This window comes from Astyanax mexicanus, chromosome 8 (genome assembly GCF_023375975.1).
Source record: "Astyanax mexicanus isolate ESR-SI-001 chromosome 8, AstMex3_surface, whole genome shotgun sequence".
Lineage (NCBI taxonomy): Eukaryota > Metazoa > Chordata > Actinopteri > Characiformes > Acestrorhamphidae > Astyanax > Astyanax mexicanus.
Window position 1 is genome coordinate 39339443 of NC_064415.1, and position 27180 is coordinate 39366622.

Genomic DNA, 27180 nt, shown 5'->3' on the forward strand with positions numbered 1-27180 from the left:
CCACGGACCCATAGGCTCTCTCTGATGCATCAGAGAGGACGTGTATGGTCTGAGTGGATGCTGACATATCAGTTCCTCGTTGAATATAACATCGTGGGAGGGATATGGATGTGTAAGGATTCCATGGGGTACCCTAATTGTCTTTGCACACCTCCACTCTTCACCTTGAGCATCGTGTTAAAAGTACCATTGTTAATCTAATTAAGTCTGAAGCCTGACCAAAAGGCAGTTGACACCTCTTGCTTGAAGATGTCTACTGAGCTGAAGAATCTTTATCTTTTAAATGCTGGATCTGAAATGTATCTTGTTAATATAAAATGTGAATGTCTTTGTGTTTGGTATCATTTTAATGGTCTCAGTGTGAGAAGTACAATGGTCTCAGTGAAGAAATGTTAAAGATAACCTTAATAGAACATCTCTGAACTTTGGGAGAAATGTCTCCATTCTGAAGAGACACTCCCCTTCCTGCTCCTGATGAGTTTAGGATTGTCCCGTGATGATCAAAGGCCATGATGAACAAATGGTGGTGATAGTCGGTAAATAGTGCCAAATTCAAATTTCCATGTGAATATGAAGTGTATTGTTCTGGTTGGATATTTAAGGAAAGCACAAAGACCTACTCTCTGAGTTTTTCTGTAATCCAGAGACCTCCCATGCTTTGCATGTAACCTCTATTTCAAATATACTATGCAATATGCTTAAATGCTATCTTGTTTGACTTGGTCTTTTAAACTATTTTAAGGATATTGTTATGTTGTTTTATCCGGCTAATTAGATCATAATAAACTGTTAATCATAAAACTGTAGTAGTTACTTTGTTGAGTCTTTTTCTAATAGGTCTTAGAGCCTAAGAGCTCTGTAGTCTGAGATTCTTTGAGTCTCTAGATTTTCATAGTTATATAGTGAGTTTCACTGGGTGCTATACTAAGCTCTTAACCGCTGAGGGGAATATGAAGTTTGAGTGTTATGTCCTGTAACTATTAATTTAGATTACGTTCTGGACCGCTGAACATCTCAACCTAGGTGCCGGGCTGTTTTCACATGTTATGTAGATGGAAGCTGATGGAGTTCACTCTCCCATGTGTGCCATAACTGAAGGATGTCCTCTGGGAGTTGTGGGTCATCCCAGTCTCTTTTCTTACCCCAGAGACGTTGAACAAGGGTCTTTGCTCTGGTGGTAAAGGGAATGAGCAGTCCAAGGGGGTCATACTGCCTTGCCAGTACCCGATAGATGATACGCATAGTGGGTTCAGGGTGCTCTGAGTGGTGGAACTTGTAGGTGAGTGTGTCAGACATGCAGTGCCATAACAGTCCCAGTGTTCGCTCTTGTGGGTCAGCAGCATCTTGTGACAGCCAGAGCTTGCAGCTGTCTGCAGGCATCTGGCTGAAAATGTCTGGCTCATTGGTGGCCCACTGGCATAACTCGAACCCACCAGAGAGGAAAAGTGGTTGCAGTTTACTGACCAACTGCTTAGCTTCTGTTATGGATGAGAAGCTTTGCAGTAAATTGTCAACGTACAGGCAGCGCTCAACTGAGTGACGGGTGTCTTCCTCTGAGCTGCTGTGATCTAGGACGTGCTTCTGAACAGCGAAGACAGCACAGCATGGACTGCACACCTGTTCCGAAAGGCAATACCTGCCATTCGTAGACATCAGGTGCTCTGCTGCGATCCAGATCACGCCAGATAAAGCGTAGAAAGGGCTTGTCCTCAGGTAAGCGACAAACCTGATGGAACATCCCCTTTATGTCACTGCTTACTGCAACGACATGCTGTCTGAAGCGGAGAAGGACACCTAGGAGAGATGATCCTAATGTTGGTCCAGGGAGGAGCTGTTCGTTTAAACTGCCGCCTTGATGCATGAATGAGCAGTTAAACACTATGCGGTCCTTTCCATTGTGCTGGACCATATGATGTGGTACAAACCAGGATCTGTCACTTGACTGAGCTGCAGCAGGAGTAAGTCTTTCCACATAGCCAGCATCCAGTAACTTTGTGATCTCACGGTTGTATGACTCTGCTTTGACTGGATCTTGACATAGCTGCTTCTCTATCCTACACAGATAACCCGTGACTGCCTCCATAGGTGCATTGAGTGATGGGCTATCTTCCTTCCACAAGAGAGGGGTTGCGTAGCGATGTACCCCATCAACCTCCACTCTGACAGTCTTCCTTTCCAGCATTCTGACAGCTGCAGCATCCTGTTTCGACCGAGTGATGAGCTTTTCATTTCGGTAGGGCAGGACATCTATCTGCCAGAGCTTGGACACATGCTGAAGTAGCTCTGTTGATGTGGACAGGGTGCTGGTGAACAGACAATCAGATGTGGAGGGCTGTTGCATGACAACCTTGGCTGGGCCTTGCAATGTCCAGCCAAGGCGTGTCTTTAGCGCCACTGGTCCTCCAGGTGGACCTAAGTGCACTGGCTCAACTGGAGTTAGCAGGTGTGGGTAATCTGATCCAATGAGAAGTAGTGGCTGTGCTTGTGAAAAGGAATGGAGAGGCAGACGTCTGAGGTGGCGATAAGTCTTTTGTAGAGCCTTAATGGGATGAGAATGTGCAGTCAGGCCAAGTTCAGATGAGGTGAATGCCCCCTGAATCCGGAACTTTATCTGCGGTTGACTGACTGATGACACATAGAAAGAAACTGACCTCCCAGATACCGCTCTGATGTCTTGGCGGATGGTTCGAAGGGCCAGGTCCTCTCTCTGTCCTTGGAGGCCCAGCTGCTGTACAGCACTGTGAAGTATGATAGTTCGCTCCGACCCATCATCCAGGATGGCATAGGTCTCCATCATCTTCCCCCCGTGATGGAGGCACACCTTCACCATCTTCAGTAGCACACAACCGCTCCTCCTTGCTGGATCCAAGTAGTAGTTTGCTGGTTGACTGCGTGTGGGAGAAGCTACATTCTCTTGATTGTTGGGGTTATTAACCTCATGTAGTACTTCGAGGTGCGTACGTTTGCACCTCTGGCAGCGGGCCTTCAGATAACACTGTGCTGCCAGATGGTCCCTTCCACATCTCCAACACCTGGTTCCAGCTTTAATCCAGTCCACTTTCTGTTGTATCGACAACAGCTTGAAGGCAGAGCACTGACTGAAGTAGTGCTGTACATTGTTACAGAAAGGACAGTACTTCTTTGGCTTCTCTACTTTCTGTGATGGGGCTGAAGCTGGCTTGGAAGGGGGGTCTACTAGCAGGACGGTGGTGGAATGTGTGGCTGTATTCTGCTTTGCCCTGGGGTTCTTTCGACTGTCTGACTGGCTATACGCTGAAACTCTGGAGTGACTGGTTGTGATCTCATCCTCCTGCACTCTGACTTCGTACTCCAGCCATTCTGCAAAGTCTGAAAGCGTAGGGATGGGAACCTTAAGTGGGTTGACAAACCTCTTGATCTGGGCACGAAGGTCATTTGGCAGCTTTGACTGTAGGCGTGTCACATGTGAACCACACTCTAGTTCTATCTTCCCCTCTCTTCCCAGCTGATCTAACATCCCCACTAAGGCAATCACTTTCAATGCGATCAGCCGGAATCCCCTGATGTCTCCACACTTGACTGGTGGCTCAGCTAAGACTTCTTTGATTCGTTGGAGGGCCAACTTGTGAGGTTGTCCATACTTCTCAGTGTGTGAGGCCATAGTTCTGCTGTAGGGGTACCTGCTATTACTGTATGAATCTGCTATGAGCAGAGCATCCTCCAGTTTTAGATGGTCCACTAGGATCTGATATTTGAAGCGCTCGGTGGCGTCAGCAGGCAAGAGATTTTCTAATGCCAACTTCAATCGAGCAAACTGACGAGGATCGTCATGTGTGAAAAGTGGGATCTGTGGCTTTGGTCCTTCGTAGGATATCTCTGGTCGGGGTGGAGATCGAGTTAGACCAAGATGATGAGGGGATGGTGGCGGACTATCCAATCTCTCACTCCATACTCTACGATCTGCAGGTGAGTGAAGTGGTGGCTGGTGCAGATGTGCAGATGAGTGACGAGGTGGAGTGTACGGTGCCATGTATTCTGGAGTACACACTGAGTTCTGAGGCACAGGAGTAGCCTGACCAGGTTCTGCCAAGAGATGGAGACTACGCAGATGCTCAGTGAGTTCTGCTATCAGCTGTGATGATGAGTATGGAGGAGGTGGTAGCTGCTGAGGCAAAGGTGGCACGACATATGATACTGAAGGTGGCGGTGGATAAGGGACACTGTCTAGCTGTGATGCTGGCAGTGGAGATGGGGGTCCCCAAGTCCATGTACATCTTGCCCACTCCCCTCTGACTGAACAAGGGAGTGAACTCTCTGGAGTGCTGCTCTGGAGGTGGGGCATCGAGGTTGGCAGATGCCGTTTGAGGCGCAGTGGATGGATGCTGTGAGAGAGCATTAAGGATGTGCTGCATTTCCTTCTGCAGCCGCAGATTGTCCTCCTGCATCTCTCTCCGGAGCTGAAGATTGTCTTCCTGCATCTCCCTCAGGGCAGTAAGGACTGAATCTGGGACGCTGCTGGGGGGTGTCTGTCCAGCAGGGGGAGCTTGATCTACATCCCTTGGCCTGCTGTCTCCCACGTTGGAGTGGACGCGCGCGCAGCTGGAAACAGCGAGTATGAGGGACAGTATTTTGAACACACACAGTCTCAGTCTCTCACCTCATTCACCATAGCCTGTCACTCACCTCGTCCACAGTGTCTGCCTCTTTTTAAAAAGCTAAACATCTAACTAGCTAGCTCATCATTGAACAATTTGTCTATATAATAGGTTTAAAAATAAAGAAAACTTAAAAAAATAATAATAAAAAAAAAAACGTCGAATAAAAGTTCCGGCTAACTGCTGCTCTTATAATAACATTTAACACGACAAAAAACTGATTTATGTAATTTACGTAAAAATGAAGTTATTTTAGGAGTGACTGTCTATTTAAAAAGCAACGGAAGTTGTTCATTTGTTAGAGTTCATTTGTAATATTTCTAACATATTTAAAGTGTTTTTTACTAACTTTTTTCTCTCCCACAAAGTTAATCCTTTACAGCTTTAAAAACTTGTATTATGCAAATTAGGCAATGACATCATTTAGTTACTTTTAACTGCCAATAGCAACTTTCCTTACTGAGAAGTTAGCAACACTACAGGCAAACACAGCACACTTCAGCATCAACATCCTTCTAAAAAGCTTCATGACCTGAGACAGAGTAAAAAGAAAATAAATATGGGAATGTGTTTGACAGATAGGGTCAGCTTACAGCCCAGAAAGACTACAATATGAATGCAGAGCTGTTTATTGTTCTCCTGAACAGGTAAATTTTGAGCTAACCTTAGCTAGGAAATTAATCACAACCACTAGTAGACAGAATTTCAACATTCAAGTTCTCACATTAATACTCAGTGACTTGTGTGCAGCTGGATTATTAAGGCAGTGAGAATTTGAATTCAGTAAAGTGATCCAGATTAGTGCTACCTAATGCTGTCATGCTACAACATGCTAACATGAAATGCTATCAGTCACAATAAAGGAGCAGATGGGCCATAACTGTTTACTTCTTTTATTGTTTCCTGAACTGACACCATTTATACTGCTATGATGTAATGATAAAAGTTTTAGTACTCAAGTACGGTCTCGGTCTTGAGACCAAAAACGAGCGGTGTCAGTCTCAATTTGATCTTGTTTGGAATCGGTCTTGTCTCGGTCTTGGGGTGAGGTGGACTCTGAGACTGTGGACGAGACATTTACACAGATTGGCTAACAGCGAAAAAACAAGCTAGTCCCGTTTTCATTCAGTATCCAATCAATGAACACTTTTCATTTTGAATAGTCCAATGTTAAATGTGCTCTTTTTCACCGGATCGCTGGAGTTATACACTTTGGTTATGTGAATCATCATGAATTTGTATGCAGGACTATCCAAAAGAAGAAACAACAGGATGTAAATTCTGCCACATTTCAATAATAAAATGAATAGCATTTGATTCAGTTGACTTCATGTGGTGGCTTCTGATTACATTTTAGAAGAGACACAGATTAAGAATAACTTTGATAAATAGTGAAGATACCCCACCCAACCCTGATCCACGTCATTGTATGTTTTATTCAAAATAATGAAATAAATCTTACTGTGCACTGTGATGTTGACAGGATAACTCCTCCCTCCAGATTCAGACTGACACCAGTACACTCCAGTGTGAGATGTGGAGAGAGAGCTGATGCTGCATGTAGATCCTGTACCTGATCCCCAGACTGATGTACAATCTGAAACCTTCTCACTGTGTGTGTATCGTCTCACTCTCCATCCAGTAGAGTCACTCTGTCCCTCACAGCTCAGAGACAGAGAGGCTTCAGTAAAGTGTTGAGTTCTGCTTGGACGAACCATCAGAGAGACTGGAGGAGATAAAGCTGAAAAATGTAGAGAAAATTAACACAGAACCAGATTCACCAAACGATAGAGAAGCACAAAGATATGAAGCACTTTCCATACAGTCAGCCTGGTAGAGATCATTTATGAATTTGACTGGTATCACTGATTATGCAAAAAGAGTTTAATCATGTCACACAAGTACGAGCAGACATTACAAGTTGCAAAAAAAAAATTCAGGGAGGTTCCCCTGGACCTGGAATTGGACCCAAAGGATACCACAGTATAACAGAACTTTACTTTTTGCTATTATATATATATATATATATATATATATATATATATATATATATATTTATATATATATATATATATATATATATATATATATATATATATATATATATATATATGCCTTTTGCAATAATTTAGTCCCCCATGAGCAATGCTAAAATCACTATTACATACTGTTCATCGAGACAGCAAGGCTTTCATTGTTTTTTACTTTTACCAGACATGAATGTACTATAGAGTAGTCAGAGGTGAAATGAGTTTTACAATTTTGAAAAGATTAATCAGTATAACTCTTAATAGCTTGTTCATCTCTGCTGTCTACATGTTTTGTAACACTGGGTATAACTAGGTATAAGGTTTTCTTACTCACCAGTAACCTGTACCCAGAATGCATCACTGTAGGGTGTTAATATGTTTCCTCTCCCAGCTCTGCACCAGTACTGACCTCCATCAGAGTCACTAACTATACTGATGGTGTAGGAGTGTGTTTCAGTGCTGGACCTAATCTGATTCTTCTGTGTGTTTTTATACCAGTAAAACTTCCATCCAGTAGTCTGATCCAGTTCACACTCCAGAGTAACTGAACTTCCTCTCAGTGCAGATCCTGTAAGACTCGATGTGAGTTTAGGTTTAGGCAGAGCTGCAGATGGAGATGAAGCACAAAGATCAGACCATGAATTCAGAGTCTTCATCACACTGATGTTTTCATAACCAAGATTAAATCAGCTTCAGATTAAACCTGTTGTGTTTACCCTAGTTTAAAAATATTAATCCAATTCTTAAACCTTTATGTAAAATGTAAATTATTTAAAATGAATGCATTTTTCTGCACCTTTTTATTGAAAAGATGAATAAGCAGAGGCTGCAAACTGGTTTTGAAGAATAAATTATGAAAACTGAAAACAATATAAGGGGGCTTTTAATTAACAAAAAACGAAAATGAGACTGCAGTGAAGAAAGTTGTCCACCTATAAATGAAAAATTTCTCAGCTTGACAGTATTTTTTGATGTTATGGAATTGTTATAGTAGTCATACAGTAAAAAAGTTTTAACATTAAAGACACCACAATCCTCCCCTGCACTGAACCTACAGTACCAGGGATATTCCCAATGGCATGGATATATATATATTTTGTTGTCCTGTAATTCCTGACCTGGTGGAAATTGTATATAAGTGTGAGCATGTCACAGTTACAGCCTGGATACAGAATGCACAGACTTGTAGATAGAAGGTTTGCTAAGACCGTCAACATTACCGGCAGGAATTCAGTGCTGCATTGATGTCAAGAGCTCTACCATCGCCTATCTGGATTTTAATGATTTATGCCTGGGTTTGATTGATCAATTCCAATATGCCAAATTAGACTACAAACTACACAGTGCATTATACTAATATAATATAATATAATATAAAATAATAGCACAGAAATAATGACATCAGAATTGACAGTCTCTCGTGTTTAAGGTGCTGAACTGCAAGCAGTATCCACTTAAAGAAGTATTTTCAGAATAACAGCTGGGTCGGGTTACTTATTCATTTTCACATAGTTTTTAGTTATGTGAGGGTTTAGAAAACACTATTATGCATTACAAAGCTTCTGGGAAACCCACCCCAGCTCTGTAAAATAAATGCTGCACATTCAACACTAGGGAGCATCCCATTTGTATACTAATCAGTAATACTAATTTGTTTATGCATGTGAAATATGTAATATAGATTAATGTGTTGAAAATATTGAATATACTCAGACAAGATACATACTCCTTCAGTTTTTAACAATATATTGAGATACACTAACCACACTTCTTACACCATCACCATCACATCTTGTTCAAAACAGGTTATTAAGTTAATATTTTGTATACTAACCCGCTAAAACAGCACTGTTAAGATTAGTATATAGTACAGCCTACAAAATGATCTTGCTATCATTTTAAATTTAAGCTATTTGAGAAAAAAGATCAGAGTATCAGAGTTTTCTCCTTGATGTGCTGAACACTGATACTCTGCTGTATCAGACGCTGTTATACTGAGTGTGTTTTTATATTCAGGAGTCAGAGGTTTTAACTGCTGAGAGACTCTGAACCACATAAACTTCCATCCAGTGTGTGAGATCTTCAGATCACAGGTCAGAGTAAGTGTGTCTCCAGTGTAGACAGTGGTGTGAGGATACACTCTCAGTGTTGGTTTAGGTTTTTCTGTTAAGTTATCAGATCAGAGATAATGTTATTTTTATTTTATAATCAGACTTTATACATAAATAGAAGTTAAGGTCTGCATTTTGTGTAATTGGTACAGCAGTTTGATTGTATCTGTAACGTGGACAGATCCTGTACCAAGCTTGCCTGACACAAACACACACGCACACACACACACACACACACACACACACACACACACACACACACACACACACACACTCACACACTCACACACAAACACACTCACACTCACAGAAACACTCACACTCACACTCACACACACACACACACGCACACACACACACACACACTCACACACACTGACTAGTCCACTAACAGTGACAGGCCTTCCTAGACAGCAACTGTACCCATAGGTACAATATGCACCAAAGAGAATAAAAACAATACAAAACACAAAATGATAAAACACAGTACATATAAAACACAATCAAAGAAACACAACCATGTCAGACACAATTCTAAAAAATGTTTCCAGTCATTCTTAAATTGAATAGTTTGTAAAAATAAACTGACGTACCTTTCTCTGTACTCCTAACAGTGCTGTGGGGACCCGCCCTGGTTGTTGGTTTGGACTTTTCTGTTAATATTAAATGATGATTAAGTGATTAAATAGATAATAATAAGAGCTTTTTACAATATAAACAGTATTTTATCATTAACTGTCTGCAATGAAAAAAAAAAACATTCTGAAATTACATCTGAAACAGTAGGTGGCCTATCCCACAATGTGGCTATAAGTAAACTTTTTCAAATTAATACTTAGCATTTTTTAAATAAGGAGATAGTAGTCTCAAAATACAGAGTGTTTCTTAAATTAATTACTGAGTATCTCAAAATCATATAAAAGCATCAAACAGAGCATCAAAGCATCTTCAAATATTAGGATCAAATCTAAAACAATGGTTTTGTAGCTTAAATAATGGTTGCAATTCAAAAAGAAATTTTACATTTATTTTTAATAATACAGTTTAATTTAAAGTTTAATTTTAACAGACTTCCCAGACAGTAATTGTACATAGATACAATATGCACCATTTTTTTCACTTTCATTTTAAAATGAAGATGTTTGTAACAAGAAAGCAGAAATAATGACGTACCCCCTACTGTTCTCTTAACAGTGGTGGGAGGATCCACCCTGGCTGTTGGTTTGGTTTTTTCTGTTAATAATAAAAAATGAAGAGATCAGATATGAATTTACTTTTACAATATAAATAATAGTTCTATTATATTCACTGTTTTAACTTGCTGACTAAGTATAAAAGCATTTAGTTTTAGTCTGTAAAAGTTGTTCAACTTTCATACAGTCTTTCTGTACAGTTTTGTTTCTTACAAATAATAGCAAATAATAAAGTGTAAATAAAACTGTGAATTTGTTTTTATTTTTTGTATAAAATGATCTTTATTATTAAATATAATTTTTGAATATTTAATTAGAGAGACACTATATGTCTAAATGTTTGTGCTCCTTTGATGCTCCTACTAATTAATGCATTCAGTTACTATTGCTGACACGTGTAAATGCACAGACAAAGAGGACAGGAAGTAAAGTTGGTCATTGCTGCATTTAATAACTGTGCCACATGCTAATGATATGCAGACTAAATTAACACTGATCTCCAGTCCCTGGGTGTGTGTGTGTGTGTGTGAGAGAGAGTATATGAACATGCTGTAATGTTATTTTTATTAATTTAAATATTAAATAGATATTAAATTACTAATTCAGGAAATGTCTTTGTTACACTGTTATTTTACTCTTAATCTCCAAAAGATACACCAAAAACAGTAATGACACCAAATCAAATGATTCTCCAATTTAAACACTGTCTTTCTGATTGTACATTAAGCAGCACTCACCTGATACAGTCAGTCTAACAGCAGCACTGATCTCTGAGTAGCTCGACTCTGTTAACCGTCTTCCCTTACAGCTATAATCACCTTCATCAGACCCATCAACATTAGAGATTTCATATTTCTTCCTCCATTGAGCTTCACTGAGAGGATTATTATTCTTAAACCACTCGTAACTCCAGTCTTCTCCACTTTCTATATCACATGTGAGAGTGACTCTCTCTCTGATGAACACTCGCTCAGCTGGCTGCACTTTCACTGTAGCCTTTGGGCTCTCTGTTCAAAAATCACAAACACTTTAGAAACGTAGAAACTCTGTCTGAAGATGATTTCTTATAAGAAGATACAGAATTTAAAATCAGAAATAATGACGTACTTCTTACTGTAATCTTGACTGGATCACTGTGGTTTGTGTAGACGTTTATTCTTGTGCGTCCTAAACACTGATACTCTGCTGTATCAGACGCTGTTATACTGAGTGTGTTGGTGTCCGTATCTTCAGGAGTCAGACGATGTAACTGCTGAGAGACTTTAAACCATCTAAACTTCCATCCAGTGTGTGAGATCTTCAGATCACAGGTCAGAGTAAGTGTGTCTCCAGTGTAGACAGTGGTGTGAGGATTCACCCTCAGTGTTGGTTTGGGTTTTTCTGTTGATATGAAATATTGAAGAGATCAGAGTTGAAGTTTCATATTTAGAACTTTGTGTCTTAAATTAATTCCAGAAATGTTACAATAGTTTGACTGTCCTATGATGTGGCTCTAAAAAGAGAAATGTTAAATTAAAAAAAAATCAGCTTAAATAAACAGACAGTAACATTTAAATGGCCTGCTTTGTAGTTATTTAAACAAATAATAATATCAATGTTATTTTATTCATATTTGCTGCTAGTATTTCACAAATAGAATATTAAACACCAGTTGTGGGTACATAAAACACCACCAATTAAATATAAAATATATCGCTAAACATTTTTTATTTATTGGGATTTAGGGGGCTTTCACATTTGCCTTGTTTGGGCCGGACTTTCAGACTTTTCAGTTTGATCAGAACCAGAACAGCAGGTGTGAATGAGGCCGAGGTCCAGATGTTCGTTTGACCAAAAGAGGTGATCTTGATCTTAATGGCGTGGGCGCAAGGTGTAAAAAAAAAAGACTGTTGACGGGGTGTAAGCGAAGAGCATCTCTACGTGCCGTGCACAGATTGTACGATATACCTATAGGCAGGGGTGGATTTGGAAGTTCTGGGGCCCTAAGCAATGTTTTTTCCAGGGGCCCTGATCAAATGGATTCTTTTGTATAGCAAAGTGTAATATTCAGGGTTCATACAACTTTTACAAGGTAAAATTTAAGCACTTTTTAAGCACTTGCAAGGCCCATTTTCAAGTTTTTCCAGCACCTTTCAGCTGTGGTAAAATAATGATAACCTGATAACTCAAAACTGCTATTTGGTGATAATCAATATATCGCAAAACTATTCTCCACACTTCACAGTGACTATGCTACTGAGAAAAAAATAAGTAAATAGCAGGAATTATGGATTTATTGCTGTCAATTTCACATAATTTAAATACCAATGTTCATCACATGTTTACCCTATTCATTTGATTGAGAAGTTACTGTATGTCAAATTTGGGGTGAGTTGAGTGCATGTATACATACATATACTCAAAATTATTGATTTGCTTTGAGTCACACTTCAAGAGATGGTATTATGTTTATGTAAACACAACCAGAATTTTGTTTGATAATAGCAGAAGGAGATTAAATTTAAGCAAAATAAGTTTTAGGATTCTAAATGTATCAACTGTAGAGTATCCAACTTGACTGGGTCAATAATGAAACTATGACACAAAAAAATCACTAGGCAAATAACCTTCTATCATTTTTTTACTGAAAATGTCCCCCGGGGATCGTCTCGTTCCACAGCGTTGACGCTGGGCAAACAGCCCCAGAGATCGGCTCGTTCCACAGCGTTGACGCCGGGCAAACAGCCCCAGAGATTGGCTCGTTCCACAGCGCTGACGCCGGGCAAACAGCTCCGGAGATCGTCTCGTTCCACAGCATTGACGCTGGGCAAATAGCCCAGAGATCGGCTCGTTCCACAGCGCTGACGCCGGGCAAACAGCCCTGGAGATTGGCTCGTTCCGCAGCGCTGACGCCGGGCAAACAGCCCAGAGATCGGCTCATTCCACAGCGCTGACGCCGGGCAAACAGCCCCGGAGATCGTCTCGTTCCACAGCATTGACGCTGGGCAAATAGCCCAGAGATCGGCTCGTTCCACAGCGCTGACGCCGGGCAAACAGCCCTGGAGATTGGCTCGTTCCGCAGCGCTGACGCCGGGCAAACAGCCCAGAGATCGGCTCATTCCACAGCGCTGACGCCGGGCAAACAGCCCCGGAGATCGTCTCGTTCCACAGCATTGACGCTGGGCAAATAGCCCAGAGATCGGCTCGTTCCACAGCGCTGACGCCGGGCAAACAGCCCTGGAGATTGTCTCGTTCCACAGCGCTGACGCCGGGCAAACAGCCCAGAGATCGGCTCATTCCACAGCGCTGACACCGGGCAAACAGCTCCGGAGCGCTTGCTGCTGCTGCTCTTCTTTCTTTTTTGGGCACTGATGGGATAAGACCATTTCATGGTTGTACCGAAGCTACCCTAGTCTACCTCGGCTCGCTTAACTTGCATTTACGGTGTCTTTTTGATGTCAAACAAAAAGCATTTTTTTGACCCTGATCCCGGGGGCCCCAAGCATTGCGTGGTTTGCGTGGTGGTAAAATCCGCCCCTGCCTATAGGGCCTACAGTGTATGATAAAGAGAAGTGAGCTGATGCTCCTCTATCTCTTCTTCAGTTCATGTACAGGATGATCTTTCTGCAGTCTACACTTTTAACTGTTAATGTTAGAAATAATGTGGTAAAGACGACACACTCACCTGATACAGTCAGTCTAACAGCAGCACTGATCTCTGAGTAGCTCGACTCTGTTAACCCTCTTCCCTTACAGCTATAATCACCTTCATCAGACCCATCAACATTAGAGATTTCATATTTCTTCCTCCATTGAGCTTCACTGAGAGGATTATTATTCTTAAACCACTCGTAACTCCAGTCATCTCCACTTTCTATATCACATGTGAGAGTGACTCTCTCTCTGATGAACACTCGCTCAGCTGGCTGCACTTTCACTGTAGCCTTTGGTCTCTCTGCTCAAAAATCACAAACATAGAAACATAGAAACTCTGTCTGAAGATGATTTCTCATATAAAGATATAGAATTCAAAATAATTCTGAAATAGTTTAATAATTTTAAAGTTTAAAAGAAGAAAACAGAAATAATGACGTACTTCTCACTGTAATCTTGACTGGATCACTGTAGTCTGTGTGAATGTTTTCTCCTCTGAGTGCTGAACACCGATACTCTGCTGTATCAGACGCTGTTATACTGAGTGTGTTGGTGTTTTTATATTCAGGAGTCAGAGGTTGTAAAGGCTGAGAGACTCTGAACCACATAAACGTCCATCCAGTGTGTGAGATCTTCAGATCACAGGTCAGAGTAAGTGTGTCTCCAGTGTAGACAGTGGTGTGAGGATCCACCCTCAGTGTTGGTTTGGGTTTTTCTGTTGATATAAAATGATGAAGAGATCAGAGCTGAAGTTTCATGTTTAGAACTTTTTTGGTGTCTACAAATGTAATTTCTGCATTTGGTAGAACAGTTACAGTAGTTTAATTTCCTACTGACTGTAAGTATAAAATATTTTTGATTAAATAAACAGACAGTAAACATTTACAGCAATTTTGAATGACCTATTTTAGTTATTTAGAATAAAACTAATTATGTTATTTGATTCATATTTGTTGTTTGTGTTTGACAAATAGAATACTGACTCCTGCTTGTTGAATAGATTAAGTGAAACCGATTGAATTTCAATCAATTAAGTAGCAGATCTATTTATTTAGTTAGTCATACTGTATGATAATGATTAATTATTATATTTCATAGATTGTTTAAGTCAAATAAAATCAGTTTCGTTTTGTCATTAATATATATACACCTTTACATTTTCATTTAATTTAATGCTTTTGATATGTAGCTACAGCAAACTCACTTCACGTGAGATGAATTATAACTGAATACAGTTTTGTACATGAATGCAGCTTGGATACTGTTTATGTTTAGAATATTATAGGCTTTAATGGGTCATGGATGCTGTTATTAGCTTAATTCAGCAAGTTTAAAAAATTAATACATTATTTAATATCATTAATCCTGAACATTTTTATTACTGCACAGATTTATGTAATACAGTATTTTGTACAATACCTTATTAATTTTTATGTTTATACTGTTGTATTAATAATTCCCGTAAATTCAAATGTTCCTTTAAAGCTCCACTAGGTAGGATTGAGATTTTGTGCTAGTGGGCTCCCCCTACAGTTGCAGAGTGTAATAAATGTTTCAGGCAGGTTCGTTTCTCTTTCTCGTTTTCTGGCTTTCACAGACATATTCAGTCTCTTTCCAGCTTCTGCCAGAGTGTCTGTATGTTAGTTTGTAAAGAATGAACCAGTAGTCCTTGTAAAATTGTTAGAACTAAAGGTCGGAAAGCAGGTCGCAGTTCTCACGAGAGTTGGTTGCGGCCGCCTCTGAAAACTTACTGGTTTGAGCTCAGAGAAGCTCCGACACAGACTAGAGCACCGCTATTCCTCCTATTACACCTCAATGGAGCGCTGCAGTGAGTTTTAAGCTGTAATTTTACTTCTTTAAAAAGATAAAAAACAAGGAAATCCTAGCTAGTGCTGCTTTAATACTGTTTTTACTGTTAATGCTAAACACAATAATAAACTAGAAAAGTTTGGAAAAGTACGCTAAAACACATTGAAAAGTTAAAATGGTTGCTAAGCTGTTTCTGTCTAAAGTGTGAAGAGTGGTTGCTATGATGTTGACTTTCGGCTAAATGTTAAGAGTCCAAAATTTAACATTGTGGAATGCTAATAATGGTCTCATATAGTATGGTGTTGCTAAGTGGTTGCTAATGTTTTCCAAGTGGTTGCTAATGTGTTGCTCAGTTGTTGCTAGGCAGTTACTAACGTTTTCTATGTGGTTGCTCAGGTGTTGCTAAGTGGTTGATAGGCAGTTGCTAACATTTTCCAGATGGCTGCTAAGGTATTGCTATCTGGTTAGTAGGCAGTTGCGATCATTTCTAAAGTGGTTGTTAAGTGGTTGCTAGGCAGTTGCTAATGTTTTCCAGGTGGTTGCTAAGGTGTTGCTAGCTGGTTGCTAGGCAGTTGCTATCATTTCTAAAGTGGTTGTTAAGTGGTTGCTAGGCAGTTGCTAATGTTTTCCAGGTGGTTGCTAAGGTGTTGCTAGCTGGTTGCTAGGCAGTTGCTATCATTTCTAAAGTGGTTGTTAAGTGGTTGCTAGGCAGTTGCTAATGTTTTCCAGGTGGTTGCTAAGGTGTTGCTAGCTGGTTGCTAGGCAGTTGCTAACATATTCCTCATGGTTACTAAGAGACTGATAAGTGGTTGCTAGGCAGTTGCTAACGTTTTCAAGGTGGTTGTTAAGGTGATGCTAACTGGTTGCTAGGCAGCCGCTATCATTTCTAAAGTGGTTGCTAACTGGTTGCTATGCAGTTGCTAACATATTCCTCATGGTTACTAAGAGACTGATAAGTGGTTGCTAGGCAGTTGCTAACGTTTTCAAGGTGGTTGTTAAGGTGATGCTAACTGGTTGCTAGGCAGCCGCTATCATTTCTAAAGTGGTTGCTAACTGGTTGCTATGCAGTTGCTAACATATTCCTCATGGTTACTAAGAGACTGATAAGTGGTTGCTAGGCAGTTGCTATCATTTCTAAAGTGGTTGCTAGGCAGTTGCTAACATTTTCCAGGTGGTTGCTAAGGTGTTGCTAACTAGTTGCTAGGCAGTTGCCATCATTTCTAAAGTGGTTGCTATGCTGATGCTAGGCAGTTTCTAACATATTCCACATGGTTGTTAAGTGGTTGCTTGGCACTTGCTAATTTTTTCCAGGAGGTTGCTAAGATTTTCTTAAGTGGTTGCTAGGCAGTTGCTATCATTTCTAAAGTGGTTGCTAGGCAGTTGGTAACGTATCCAAATGGTTGCTAAGGTGTTGCTAACTGGTTGCTAGGCAGTTGCTATCATTTCTAAAGTGGTTGCTAAGCTGTTGCTAAGCAGTTGCTAACATATTCCATGTGGTTGTTAAGTGGTTGCTTGGCACTTGCTAACATTTTCCAGGAGGTTGCTAAGATTTTCTTAAGTGGTTCCTAGGCAGTTGCTATCATTTCTAAAGTGGTTGCTAGGCAGTTGCTAACGTATCCAAATAGTTGCTAAGTGGTTGCTAGACTGTTGCTAATTTTTTCCAGGTGGTTGCTAAGGTGTTGCTAACTAGTTGCTAGGCAGTTGCCATCATTTCTAAAGTGGTTGCTATGCTGATGCTAGGCAGTTTCTAACATATTCCACATGGTTGTTAAGTGGTTGCTTGGCACTTGCTAATTTTTTCCAGGAGGTTGCTAAGATTTTCTTAAGTGGTTGCTAGGCAGTTGCTATCATTTCTAAAGTGGTTGCTAGGCAGTTGGTAACGTATCCAAATGGTTGCTAAGGTGTTGCTAACTGGTTGCTAGGCAGTTGCTATCATTTCTAAAGTGGTTGCTAAGCTGTTGCTAAGCAGTTGCTAACATATTCCATGTGGTTGTTAAGTGGTTGCTTGGCACTTGCTAACATTTTCCAGGAGGTTGCTAAGATTTTCTTAAGTGGTTCCTAGGCAGTTGCTATCATTTCTAAAGTGGTTGCTAGGCAGTTGCTAACGTATCCAAATAGTTGCTAAGTGGTTGCTAGACTGTTGCTAATTTTTTCCAGGTGGTTGCTAAGATGTTCTTAAGTGGTTGCTGGACAGTTGTTATCATTTATAAAGTGGTTGCTAGGCAGTTGCTAATGTTTTCCAGGTGGTTGCTAAGTTGTTGCTAACTGGTTGCTAGGCAATTGCAAACGTATTCCACGTGGTTGCTAAGTGATTGCTAAGTGGTTGCTAGGCAGTTGCTAACGTTTTCCAGGTGGTTGCTAAGATATTGCTAAGTGGTTGCTAGGCAGTTGCTATCATTTCTAAAGCGGTTGCTAGGCAGTTGCTAATGTTTTCCAGGTGGTTGCTAAGTTGTTGCTAACTGGTTGCTAGGCAGTTGCTATCATTTCTAAAGTGGTTGCTAGGCAGTTGCTACTGTTTTCCAGGAGGTTGGTAAGATGTTCTAAAGTGGTTGCTAGGCAGTTGCTTTCATTGCTAAAGTGGTTGCTAGGCAGCTGCTAACGTTTTTAAAGTTGGTTGCTAAAGTGATGCTAACTGGTTGCTAGGCAGCTGCTATCATTTCTAAAATGGTTGCTAAGTGGTTGCTAGCCAGTTGCTAACGTTTTCCAGGTGGTTGCTAAGGTGTTGCTAACTGGTTGCTAGGCAGCTGCTATCATTTCTAAAGTGGTTGCTAACTGGTTGCTAGGCAGTTGCTAACATATTCCTCATGGTTACTAAGAGGCTGCTAAGTGGTTGCTCGGCAGTTGCTATAATTTTTAAAGTGGTTGCTAAGTGCTTGCTAGGCAGTTGCTAACATTTTCCAGGTGATTGCTAAGGTGTTGCTAACTGGTTGCTAGGCAGCTGCTTTCATTTCTAAAGTGGTTGCTAAGCTGTTGCTAGGCAGTTGCTAACATATTCCACATGGTTGTTAAGTGGTTGCTTGGGACTTGCTAACGTTTTCCAGGAGGTTGCTAAGATTTTCTTAAGTGGTTGGTAGGCAGTTGCTATCATTTCTAAAGTGGTTGCTAGGCAGTTGCTAACGTATCCAAATGGTTGCTAAGTGGTTGCTAGGCTGTTGCTATTTTTTTCCAGGTGGTTGCTAAGATGTTCTTAAGTGGTTGCTGGACAGTTGTTATCATTTCTAAAGTGGTTGCTAGGCAGTTGCTAATGTTTTCCAAGTGGTTGCTAAGTTGTTGCTAACTGGTTGCTAGGCAATTGCAAACGTATTCCACGTGGTTGCTAAGTGATTGCTCAGTGGTTGCTAGGCAGTTGCTAACGTTTTCCAGGTGGTTGCTAAGATATTGCTAACTGGTTGCTAGGCAGTTGCTATCATTTCTAAAGCGGTTGCTAGGCAGTTGCTAACGTTTTCCAGGTGGTTGCTAAGTTGTTGCTAACTGGTTGCTAGGCAGTTGCTATGATTTCTAAAGTGGTTGCTAGGCAGTTGCTAATGTTTTCCAGGAGGTTGGTAAGATGTTCTAAAGTGGTTGCTAGGCAGTTGCTTTCATTTCTAAAGTGGTTGCTAGGCAGCTGCTAACGTTTTCAAGGTGGTTGCTAAAGTGATGCTAACTGGTTGCTAGGCAGTTGCTATAATTTCTAAAATGGTTGCTAAGTGGTTGCTAGCCAGTTGCTAACGTTTTCCAGGTGGTTGCTAAGGTGTTGCTAACTGGTTGCTAGGCAGCTGCTATCATTTCTAAAGTGGTTGCTAACTGGTTGCTAGGCAGTTGCTAACATATTCCTCATGGTTACTAAGAGGCTGCTAAGTGGTTGCTCGGCAGTTGCCATCATTTCTAAAGTGGTTGCTAAGTGCTTGCTAGGCAGTTGCTAACATTTTCCAGGTGATTGCTAAGGTGTTGCTAACTGGTTGCTAGGCAGCTGTTATCATTTCTAAAGTGGTTGCTAAGCTGTTGCTAGGCAGTTGCTAACATATTCCACATGGTTGTTAAGTGGTTGCTTGGGACTTGCTAACGTTTTCCAAGAGGTTGCAAAGATTTTCTTAAGTGGTTGCTAGGCAGTTGCTATCATTTCTAAAGTGGTTGCTAGGCAGTTGCTAACGTATCCAAATGGTTGCTAAGTGGTTGCTAGGCTGTTGCTAATGTTTTCCAGGTGGTTGCTAAGATGTTCTTAAGTGGTTGCTGGACAGTTGTTATCATTTCTAAAGTGGTTGCTAGGCAGTTGCTAATGTTTTCCAGGTGGTTGCTAAGGTGTTGCTAACTGGTTGCTAGGCAGATCTATCATTCCTAATGTGGTTGCTAAGTGGTTGCTAGGCAGTTGCTAACGTATTCCACATGGTTGCTAAGTGGTTGCTAGGCAGTTGCTAATGTTTTCCTGGTGGTTGCTAGGGCGTTGCTAACTGGTTGCTAGGCAGTTTCTATAATTTCTAAAGTGGTTGCTAAGCTGTTGTTAGGCAGTTGCTAACATATTCCAGGTGGTTGCTAAGGTGTTGCTAAGTGGTTGCTAGGGAGATGCTAACGTTTTCCATGTGGTTGCTAAGATGTTGCTAAGCAGTTTCTAGGTGGTTGCTAAGCCCTGTCTGGGGTGCTGGGGTGTCTAAACTTTTGATCAGTATCTGCTCCATACAGCAGCTCCTCCATACACTCACAGTACTGGAGAGCAGGGGACAGAAAGGGTTCCGTGCGCAGAGCTGCTGGTGTGTGAGATACAGGGTGGGCCCCCCATTCATTTCTATGAAAATCGTACGTCGTATCGCTTTGTAGTTCTATAAGCTCTCCGAATTTGGTTTTCGTATTTCAAAAATTGTGATGTACAAGGGCGTTCAAATTTCTCCCCTATTTGTTTCCTATGGGGAAAAAAAGTGCACGTTTACGAAGTTTTTACGAAAACCGTACGATATATCGCTCCAAAAAGCACAAGCAACCTAAGTTGGTCCTATGATACTGCAAAATTTCGTGATTCTACGTTAAAAGCTGTAGGAGAAGTAGCGTTACAGAAATTGTTGCGAGAATAATAATAAGAAGTAGAATAAGAAGATTACGAAGAACAGTACATCGGCTTTTCTAAGCCAACTTAATGATGCAAGAAGCACCAACCAAAATCTCACCCAGGGCACCAAATAAATAAGGTCCAGCTCTGCACTTAACCTCACCACTCTTCAATCTGAACAATTCCTCTCACTGTATTTCTACTTTCAGTCTCTGAACTGACTGAGCTGATGCTCCTCTATCTCTTCTTCAGTTCATGTACAGGATGATGTTTCTGCAGCAGTAATGCTCCTCTACACTTTTAACTGTTAATGGTAGAAATAATGTGGTGAAGTCGACACACTCACCTGATACAGTCAGTCTAACAGCAGCACTGATCTCTGAGTAGCTCGGCTCTGTTAACCATCTTCCCTTACAGCTATAATCACCTTCATCAGACCCATCAACATTAGAGATTTCATATTTCTTCCTCCTCTGAGCTTCACTGAGAGGATTATTATTCTTAAACCACTCGTAACTCCAGTCTTCTCCACTTTCTATATCACATGTGAGAGTGACTCTCTCTCTGATGAACACTCGCTCAGCTGGCTGCACTTTCACTGTAGCCTTTGGTCTCTCTGTTCAAAAATCACAAACACTTTAGAAACACAGAAACTCTGTCTGAAGAAGATGATTTCTCATCAGAAGATATAATAATATAATAATATAATAATATATATAATAATTCTGGAATAATTTAACATTTTTGCCATCATTTTAAGAGAAGAAAACAGAAATAATGACGTACTTCTCACTCTAATCTTGACTGGATCACTGTCGTCTGTGTAACTGTTTTCTCCTCTGAGTGCTGAACACTGATACTCTGCTGTATCAGACGCTGTTATACTGAGTGTGTTGGTGTTTTTATATTCAGGAGTCAGAGCTTGTAACTGCTGAGAGTCTCTGAACCACATAAACTTCCATCCAGTGTGTGAGATCTTCAGATCACAGGTCAGAGTAAGTGTGTCTCCAGTGTAGACAGTGGTGTGAGGATTCACCATCAGTGTTGGTTTGGGTTTTTCTGTTGATATGAAATGATGAAGAGATCAGAGCTGAAGTTTTATGTTTAGAACTTTTTTTTGTGCCTAAAAATGTAAATTCTGCATTTGGCAGATCTGTTAAAATAGTTTAATTTACTACATTGTAACTGTAAGTATAAAATATTTCTGATTAAATAACAGACAGTAATCTTTTACCACAAACTCCAATGGCCTGTTTTAGTCTTTTAGAATTAAAATATTTATGTTATTGTATTAATATTTTCTGTTGCTGTTTCACAAATAGAAAACTGAGTCATGTTTGTTGGGTTCATTAAGTGAAAACGACTGAATTTTAACCAATTAAGTAGCGCGTCTATTTTTTTTAGAAAGTCATATAGTAATGACTACTAATATTTTAGAATTGTTATTTAAATTAATTAAAAGAAGCTTCTTTTGTCATTAATAGATACAAACTTTTACATTTTCATTTCATTCATTGCTCATTTAATGTGAGATGAATTATAACTGAATACAGTTTTGTACATGAATGCAGCTAGAATACAGTCTCTGTTTAGAATGTTATAGGTTATAATGTGACACAGGTGCTATTATTAGCTTAATTTAGCAAGTTTTTAAAATTAATACATTATTTAGTATAATTAGGTCTAAGCATTTTTTATTATTGCACTGGTTTATGTAATATAGTATTAATACAGTATTTTTATATTTATAATATAATATGTATTTTTTCACTGCTTAATTACAGCTACTTCTTCAGCTCATACACACCATCACTTCTTCTCCCTGTATTTCTACTTTCAGTCTCTGAACTGAGGTGTGTAAAATACTGTGTGTGATAAAGAGAAGTGAGTTTATTCCCATGATTTTTCTTTTCATTGCTTTTGTTGCTCATAGAAGAGGATCTTTGTGAAGCTGCTTTGTGACATTTATTGTAAAAAGGGCTTTAGAAATATTATAATTAAAGGATGATATTTCTGCTGCAGTGATGCTCTTGATAAACACTTTATAAACATATAAACTCTATATGAAGAAATGTTTTTCTCATAAAGGATGCAGAATTTAAAATCATTCTGGATTAATGGAACATTATTACAGTCATAACATGAAATTTATAGTTATTTTAAATAATAAAAAATACAACAGAAATGAAATACCTCTTACTGTAATCCTGACTGAATCACTGAGTTGTGTAAAGTCGTTTTCTCCTCTGAGTGCTGAACACAGATACTCTGCTGTATCAGACGCTGTTATACTGAGTGTGTTGGTGTTTTTATATTCAGTAGTCTCAGGTTCTACCTGCTGAGAGACTCTGAACCATCTAAACTTCCATCCAGTGTGTGAGGTGTTCAGATCACAGGTCAGAGTAAGTGTATCTCCAGTGTAGACAGTGGTGTGAGGATTCACCCTCAGTGTTGGTTTGGGTTTTTTTTCTTTTTCCCAAGTTGCTGTTTGAAAAAGAAAATGTTTTTGCACAATAAAAATATAGACTATATTTATACCATATTATTTTATGTTTAATGAACAAACATTAAAAAATTGTGGGGTTTTTTTAAGGAAAGCAGAAAACAGGACTCACCGTTTACTGTAATCTTGACTGGATCACTGTATTCTGAGCCGTATGCTCCTCTGTATGCTACACACTGATACACTGTTGATCCTGTATCAGACGCTGTTATACTGAGAGTGCTGGGTCCATTCTGAGACAAAAGTTCTGACTGAGGAGAGATTTTGTACCATGTAAACACCCATCCAGAGTTCTGCAGATCACAGGTCAGAGTAAGTGTGTCTCCAGTGTAGACAGTGGTGTGAGGATTCACCATCAGTGTTGGTTTGGGTTTTTCTGTTGATATGAAATGATGAAGAGATCAGTTGATTTGATTTTGCTTTTAATTTATAAACAGTAGTTTTATGATATTTAGACCAGACTTGTTTTTTAATGAGTTGAATCTTTCTATATTAAAATAATGTAATAATATTTAACATATGCTGATCTTTGAAATATTTTGTACAATATTTGAACAATTTTTAATATTGTCAGGATTTGCATCAAGGAGATGTGGAGGTGGACACAAAGTGAGTTATTTATTAATAACAAACAGAAAACAAAACAAAAAAACAAAAACCCTAAGAACAAAGAAACCTGGAGTACACTGAGACTGAGAAAACAAAGAAACACACACAACCTGACTGACGTGGAACACACATATATACCCACCACTAAACACTGAAACAAAGGAGTTACAAATACTCATGGGAGAGCAGGAAACAGGCCACACATGGGTACAGGTAACAAGAGGGCCGAGGTACAAATGACACAGTGGAAGCACTGATGATGGGGCGGAGACAAGAAGAAAAAAACACAGAGCTAGAAAAACATGAGGAGAAACATTAAGACAGACAAGGAACACAAATTCACTTTAATGTAAAAAACACATTTGATTTGTATTATGAAATATATAATAAAAAATACTTTTCACTTTACATTATATAGTGGTTAAAATAATGTATACAGGCAAATATAATTTTATATAATATAATATTAAAAGCTGATGGAATTGTTTACCTTGAGTTTGTCCACAGTGAAGTACAGTCAGCACTACAGTAAGGAAAGAAACAGAGGACATGATGCATTAATGTAATATACAGTATTAGCTTTTATCACTGGTGGAATTAAAGGGTGTATAAAACTCTGATTACAGATGGAGCGGCTGTTTGATTAAAGAGTGAAATCACTGATGCTCCTTTTGCAGTTTATTAAACACAGAATAAACTCATCGCAGGTTACACAGCTGTAAAGGGATAACAGATATAACAATCTCCTGTTAGCCTGTATTTATTCATGTGTATGATCTATCAGTGACCTGGGTGGATGAACTAGCTGCTGTTAAAACGTGATGATCTATGATCAGCACACAGAGCTGCTTGTAATCACACACTGCCTCTATATAACACTGTCGTCTCAACCCTGTTTCACAAATCCTGTCTGTCTATAGTGACGGTATCATATAAAAACATAAACATGCAGAAAGTAAGGAATAAACTGCTAAACCACAGTTAAACTGTTTGTGTTTTAGCTTTTACTCGTTTGTTTTAGCTCAACTGATCTAGCTGTATTTGTTTTGTTGTTTTTATTTCTTTACTCTCTTACCCATTTTATATGCAACATCTGCCTAATATATATATATATATATATATATATATATATATATATATATATATATATATATATATATATATACATACAGTGAGTCCAAGAAGTATTTGATCCCTTGCTGATTTTCTTTGTTTGCCCACTAATAAAGACACTATCCTTCTGCACTTTTAATGGTAGATATATTCTAACATGGAGAGACAGAATATCAAGACAAAAATCCAGAATATAATTTTAAAGAATATATTTTAATTTATTTGTATTTCAATGAGGAAAATAAGTATTTGATCCCTCTTGCCAAACACACTCAATACTTAGTGGCAAAGCCTTTGTTTGCAAGCACAGCGGTGAGACGTTTGTTGTAGTTAACCACAAGTTTAGCACACACACCAGGGGGAATTTTGGCCCACTCTTCTTTGCAGATCCTCTCTAAATCATGAAGGTTGGTGGGCTGTCGCTTGGCAACTCTGACCTTCAGCTCCCTCCATAGATTTTCGATCGGATTGAGGTCTGGCGACTGGCTGGGCCACTCCATGACCTTAATGTGATTAAGGCGCTGTCCACTGGGTATGGCATGGCGTTGCAAAATGGAGTGATAGCCTTCCTTATTCAGAATCCCTTTTACCCTGTACAGATCTCCCACCTTACCAGCACCAAAGCAACCCCAGACCATCACATTACCTCCACCATGCTTAACAGATGGCGTCAGGCATTCTTCCAGCATCTTTTCATTTGTTCTGCGTCTCATAAACGTTCTTCTTTGTGATCCAAACACCTCAAACTTGGATTCATCCGTCCACAACACTTTTTTCCAGTCTTCCTCTGTCCAATGTCTGTGTTCTTTTGCCCATCTTAATCTTTTTCTTTTATTAGCCAGTCTCAGATATGGCTTTTTCTTTGCCACTCTGCCCTGAAGCCCAAAATCCCGCAGCCGCCTCTTCACTGTAGATGTTGACACTGGTGTTTTGCGGGTACTGTTTAATGAAGATGCCAGTTGGGGACCTGTGAGGCGTCTGTTTCTCAAACTAGAGACTCTAATGTACTTATCTTCTTGCTTAGTTGTGCAACGCGGCCTCCCACTTCTTTTTCTACTCTGGTAAGAGCCTGTTTGTGCTGTCCTCTGAAGGGAGTAGTACACACCGTTGTAGGAAATCTTCAATTTCTTAGCAATTTCTCGCATGGAATAGCCTTCATTTCTAAGAACAAGAATAGACTTTCGAGTTTCAGATGAAAGTTCTCTTTTTCTGGCCATTTTGAGCGTTTAATTGACCCCACAAATGTGATGCTCCAGAAACTCAATCTGCTCAAAGGAAGGTCAGTTTTGTAGCTTCTGTAATGAGCTAGACTGTTTTCAGGTGTGTGAACATGATTGCACAAGGGTTTTCTAATCATCAATTAGCCTTCTGAGCCAATGAGCAAACACATTGTACCATTAGAACACTGGAGTGATAGTTGCTGGAAATGGGCCTCTATACACCTATGTAGATATTGCACCAAAACCAGACATTTGCAGCTAGAATAGTCATTTACCACATTAGCAATGTACAGAGTGTATTTGTTTAAAGTTAGGACTAGTTTAAAGTTATCTTCATTGAAAAGTACAGTGCTTTTCCTTCAAAAATAAGGACGTTTCAATGTGACCCCAAACTTTTGAACGGTAGTATATATATATATATATATATATATATATATATATATATATATATATATATATATATCAATGTTAATCAAAAAAGATAGAACAAGGCAAAATTTTAATCTTGGAAATGAATGCTGTTCATTTATTTTGACCTATGTTGTATATTAGAGGCAGTGTGCAGATGTTGTATATAAAATGGTTAAGAGAGTAAAGAAATAAAAACAACAAAAAAATACAGCTAGATCATTTTTTATATAAATACAATATAAATTTATTCACATGGAGCAAAAATGTACCATTCAACCAAGAGTGACTATTTAGCTAAGTGTCTTGGTAGGACATTTAGCAAAAGAGTTACTGTAACTGTTATTTACAAATACACTCAAAACAAGATAAATAAACAAAAAGGACTTTAACTAGAAGAACATAAAATAAACTGAGACAGATAACAAGTAACTAGCAACCACAACAGATGTGAAAACGTACAAAAACACAACCACACTAGAAAGAAAGGGGCTATAAATACACATGGAACAGGAAAGAGGAAACACCTGGGACAGAGAACGAAGGGGTGGAGTTACAAATTACACAGGTAGAAAAAACTGAATAACACTAAGAACAATGTGCTGAAAGAACATGGAGGAAAAAAACAAACAAGATGAAACAGGACGAGAACATGACCGTTAAACTACATAAACCATATAGATTTATTCATTAAATTAATAAAATATTTTTCAGGTTTTGTCATATCACCTACATTGCCATTAAGTTTAGTTAACTAACTCCAGTAGATTTAGTTAACTAAAATACAATATGTCAACAGCTAATAGCTAATAATAATTACTTGTAACTTTCTGACAAGTAATGTACTCACTTTAAAGGTAACCTAAACCTAATTAAATATTATGTACAGTTATATTTCAC

The 27180-nt window shown here is 39.3% G+C and overlaps 1 protein-coding gene across 1 annotated transcript in view; it reads right to left on the reverse strand.

Moving 5' to 3' along the window:
- Positions 1-27180, reverse strand: part of LOC111190563 (titin-like) — a 135829-nt gene that overhangs the window by 20354 nt on the left and 88295 nt on the right. Inside the window, exons 13-22 of the mRNA XM_049483124.1 lie at positions 23043-23306; positions 22621-22911; positions 14044-14316; positions 13633-13902; positions 11076-11348; positions 10706-10975; positions 9949-10008; positions 9369-9428; positions 7074-7268; positions 6097-6375 (exon numbers count right to left, since the gene is read on the reverse strand). Of these exons, the coding sequence (XP_049339081.1) occupies positions 6097-6375; positions 7074-7268; positions 9369-9428; positions 9949-10008; positions 10706-10975; positions 11076-11348; positions 13633-13902; positions 14044-14316; positions 22621-22911; positions 23043-23306 (2235 nt within the window). The remainder of the gene's footprint in view (positions 1-6096; positions 6376-7073; positions 7269-9368; positions 9429-9948; positions 10009-10705; positions 10976-11075; positions 11349-13632; positions 13903-14043; positions 14317-22620; positions 22912-23042; positions 23307-27180) is intronic.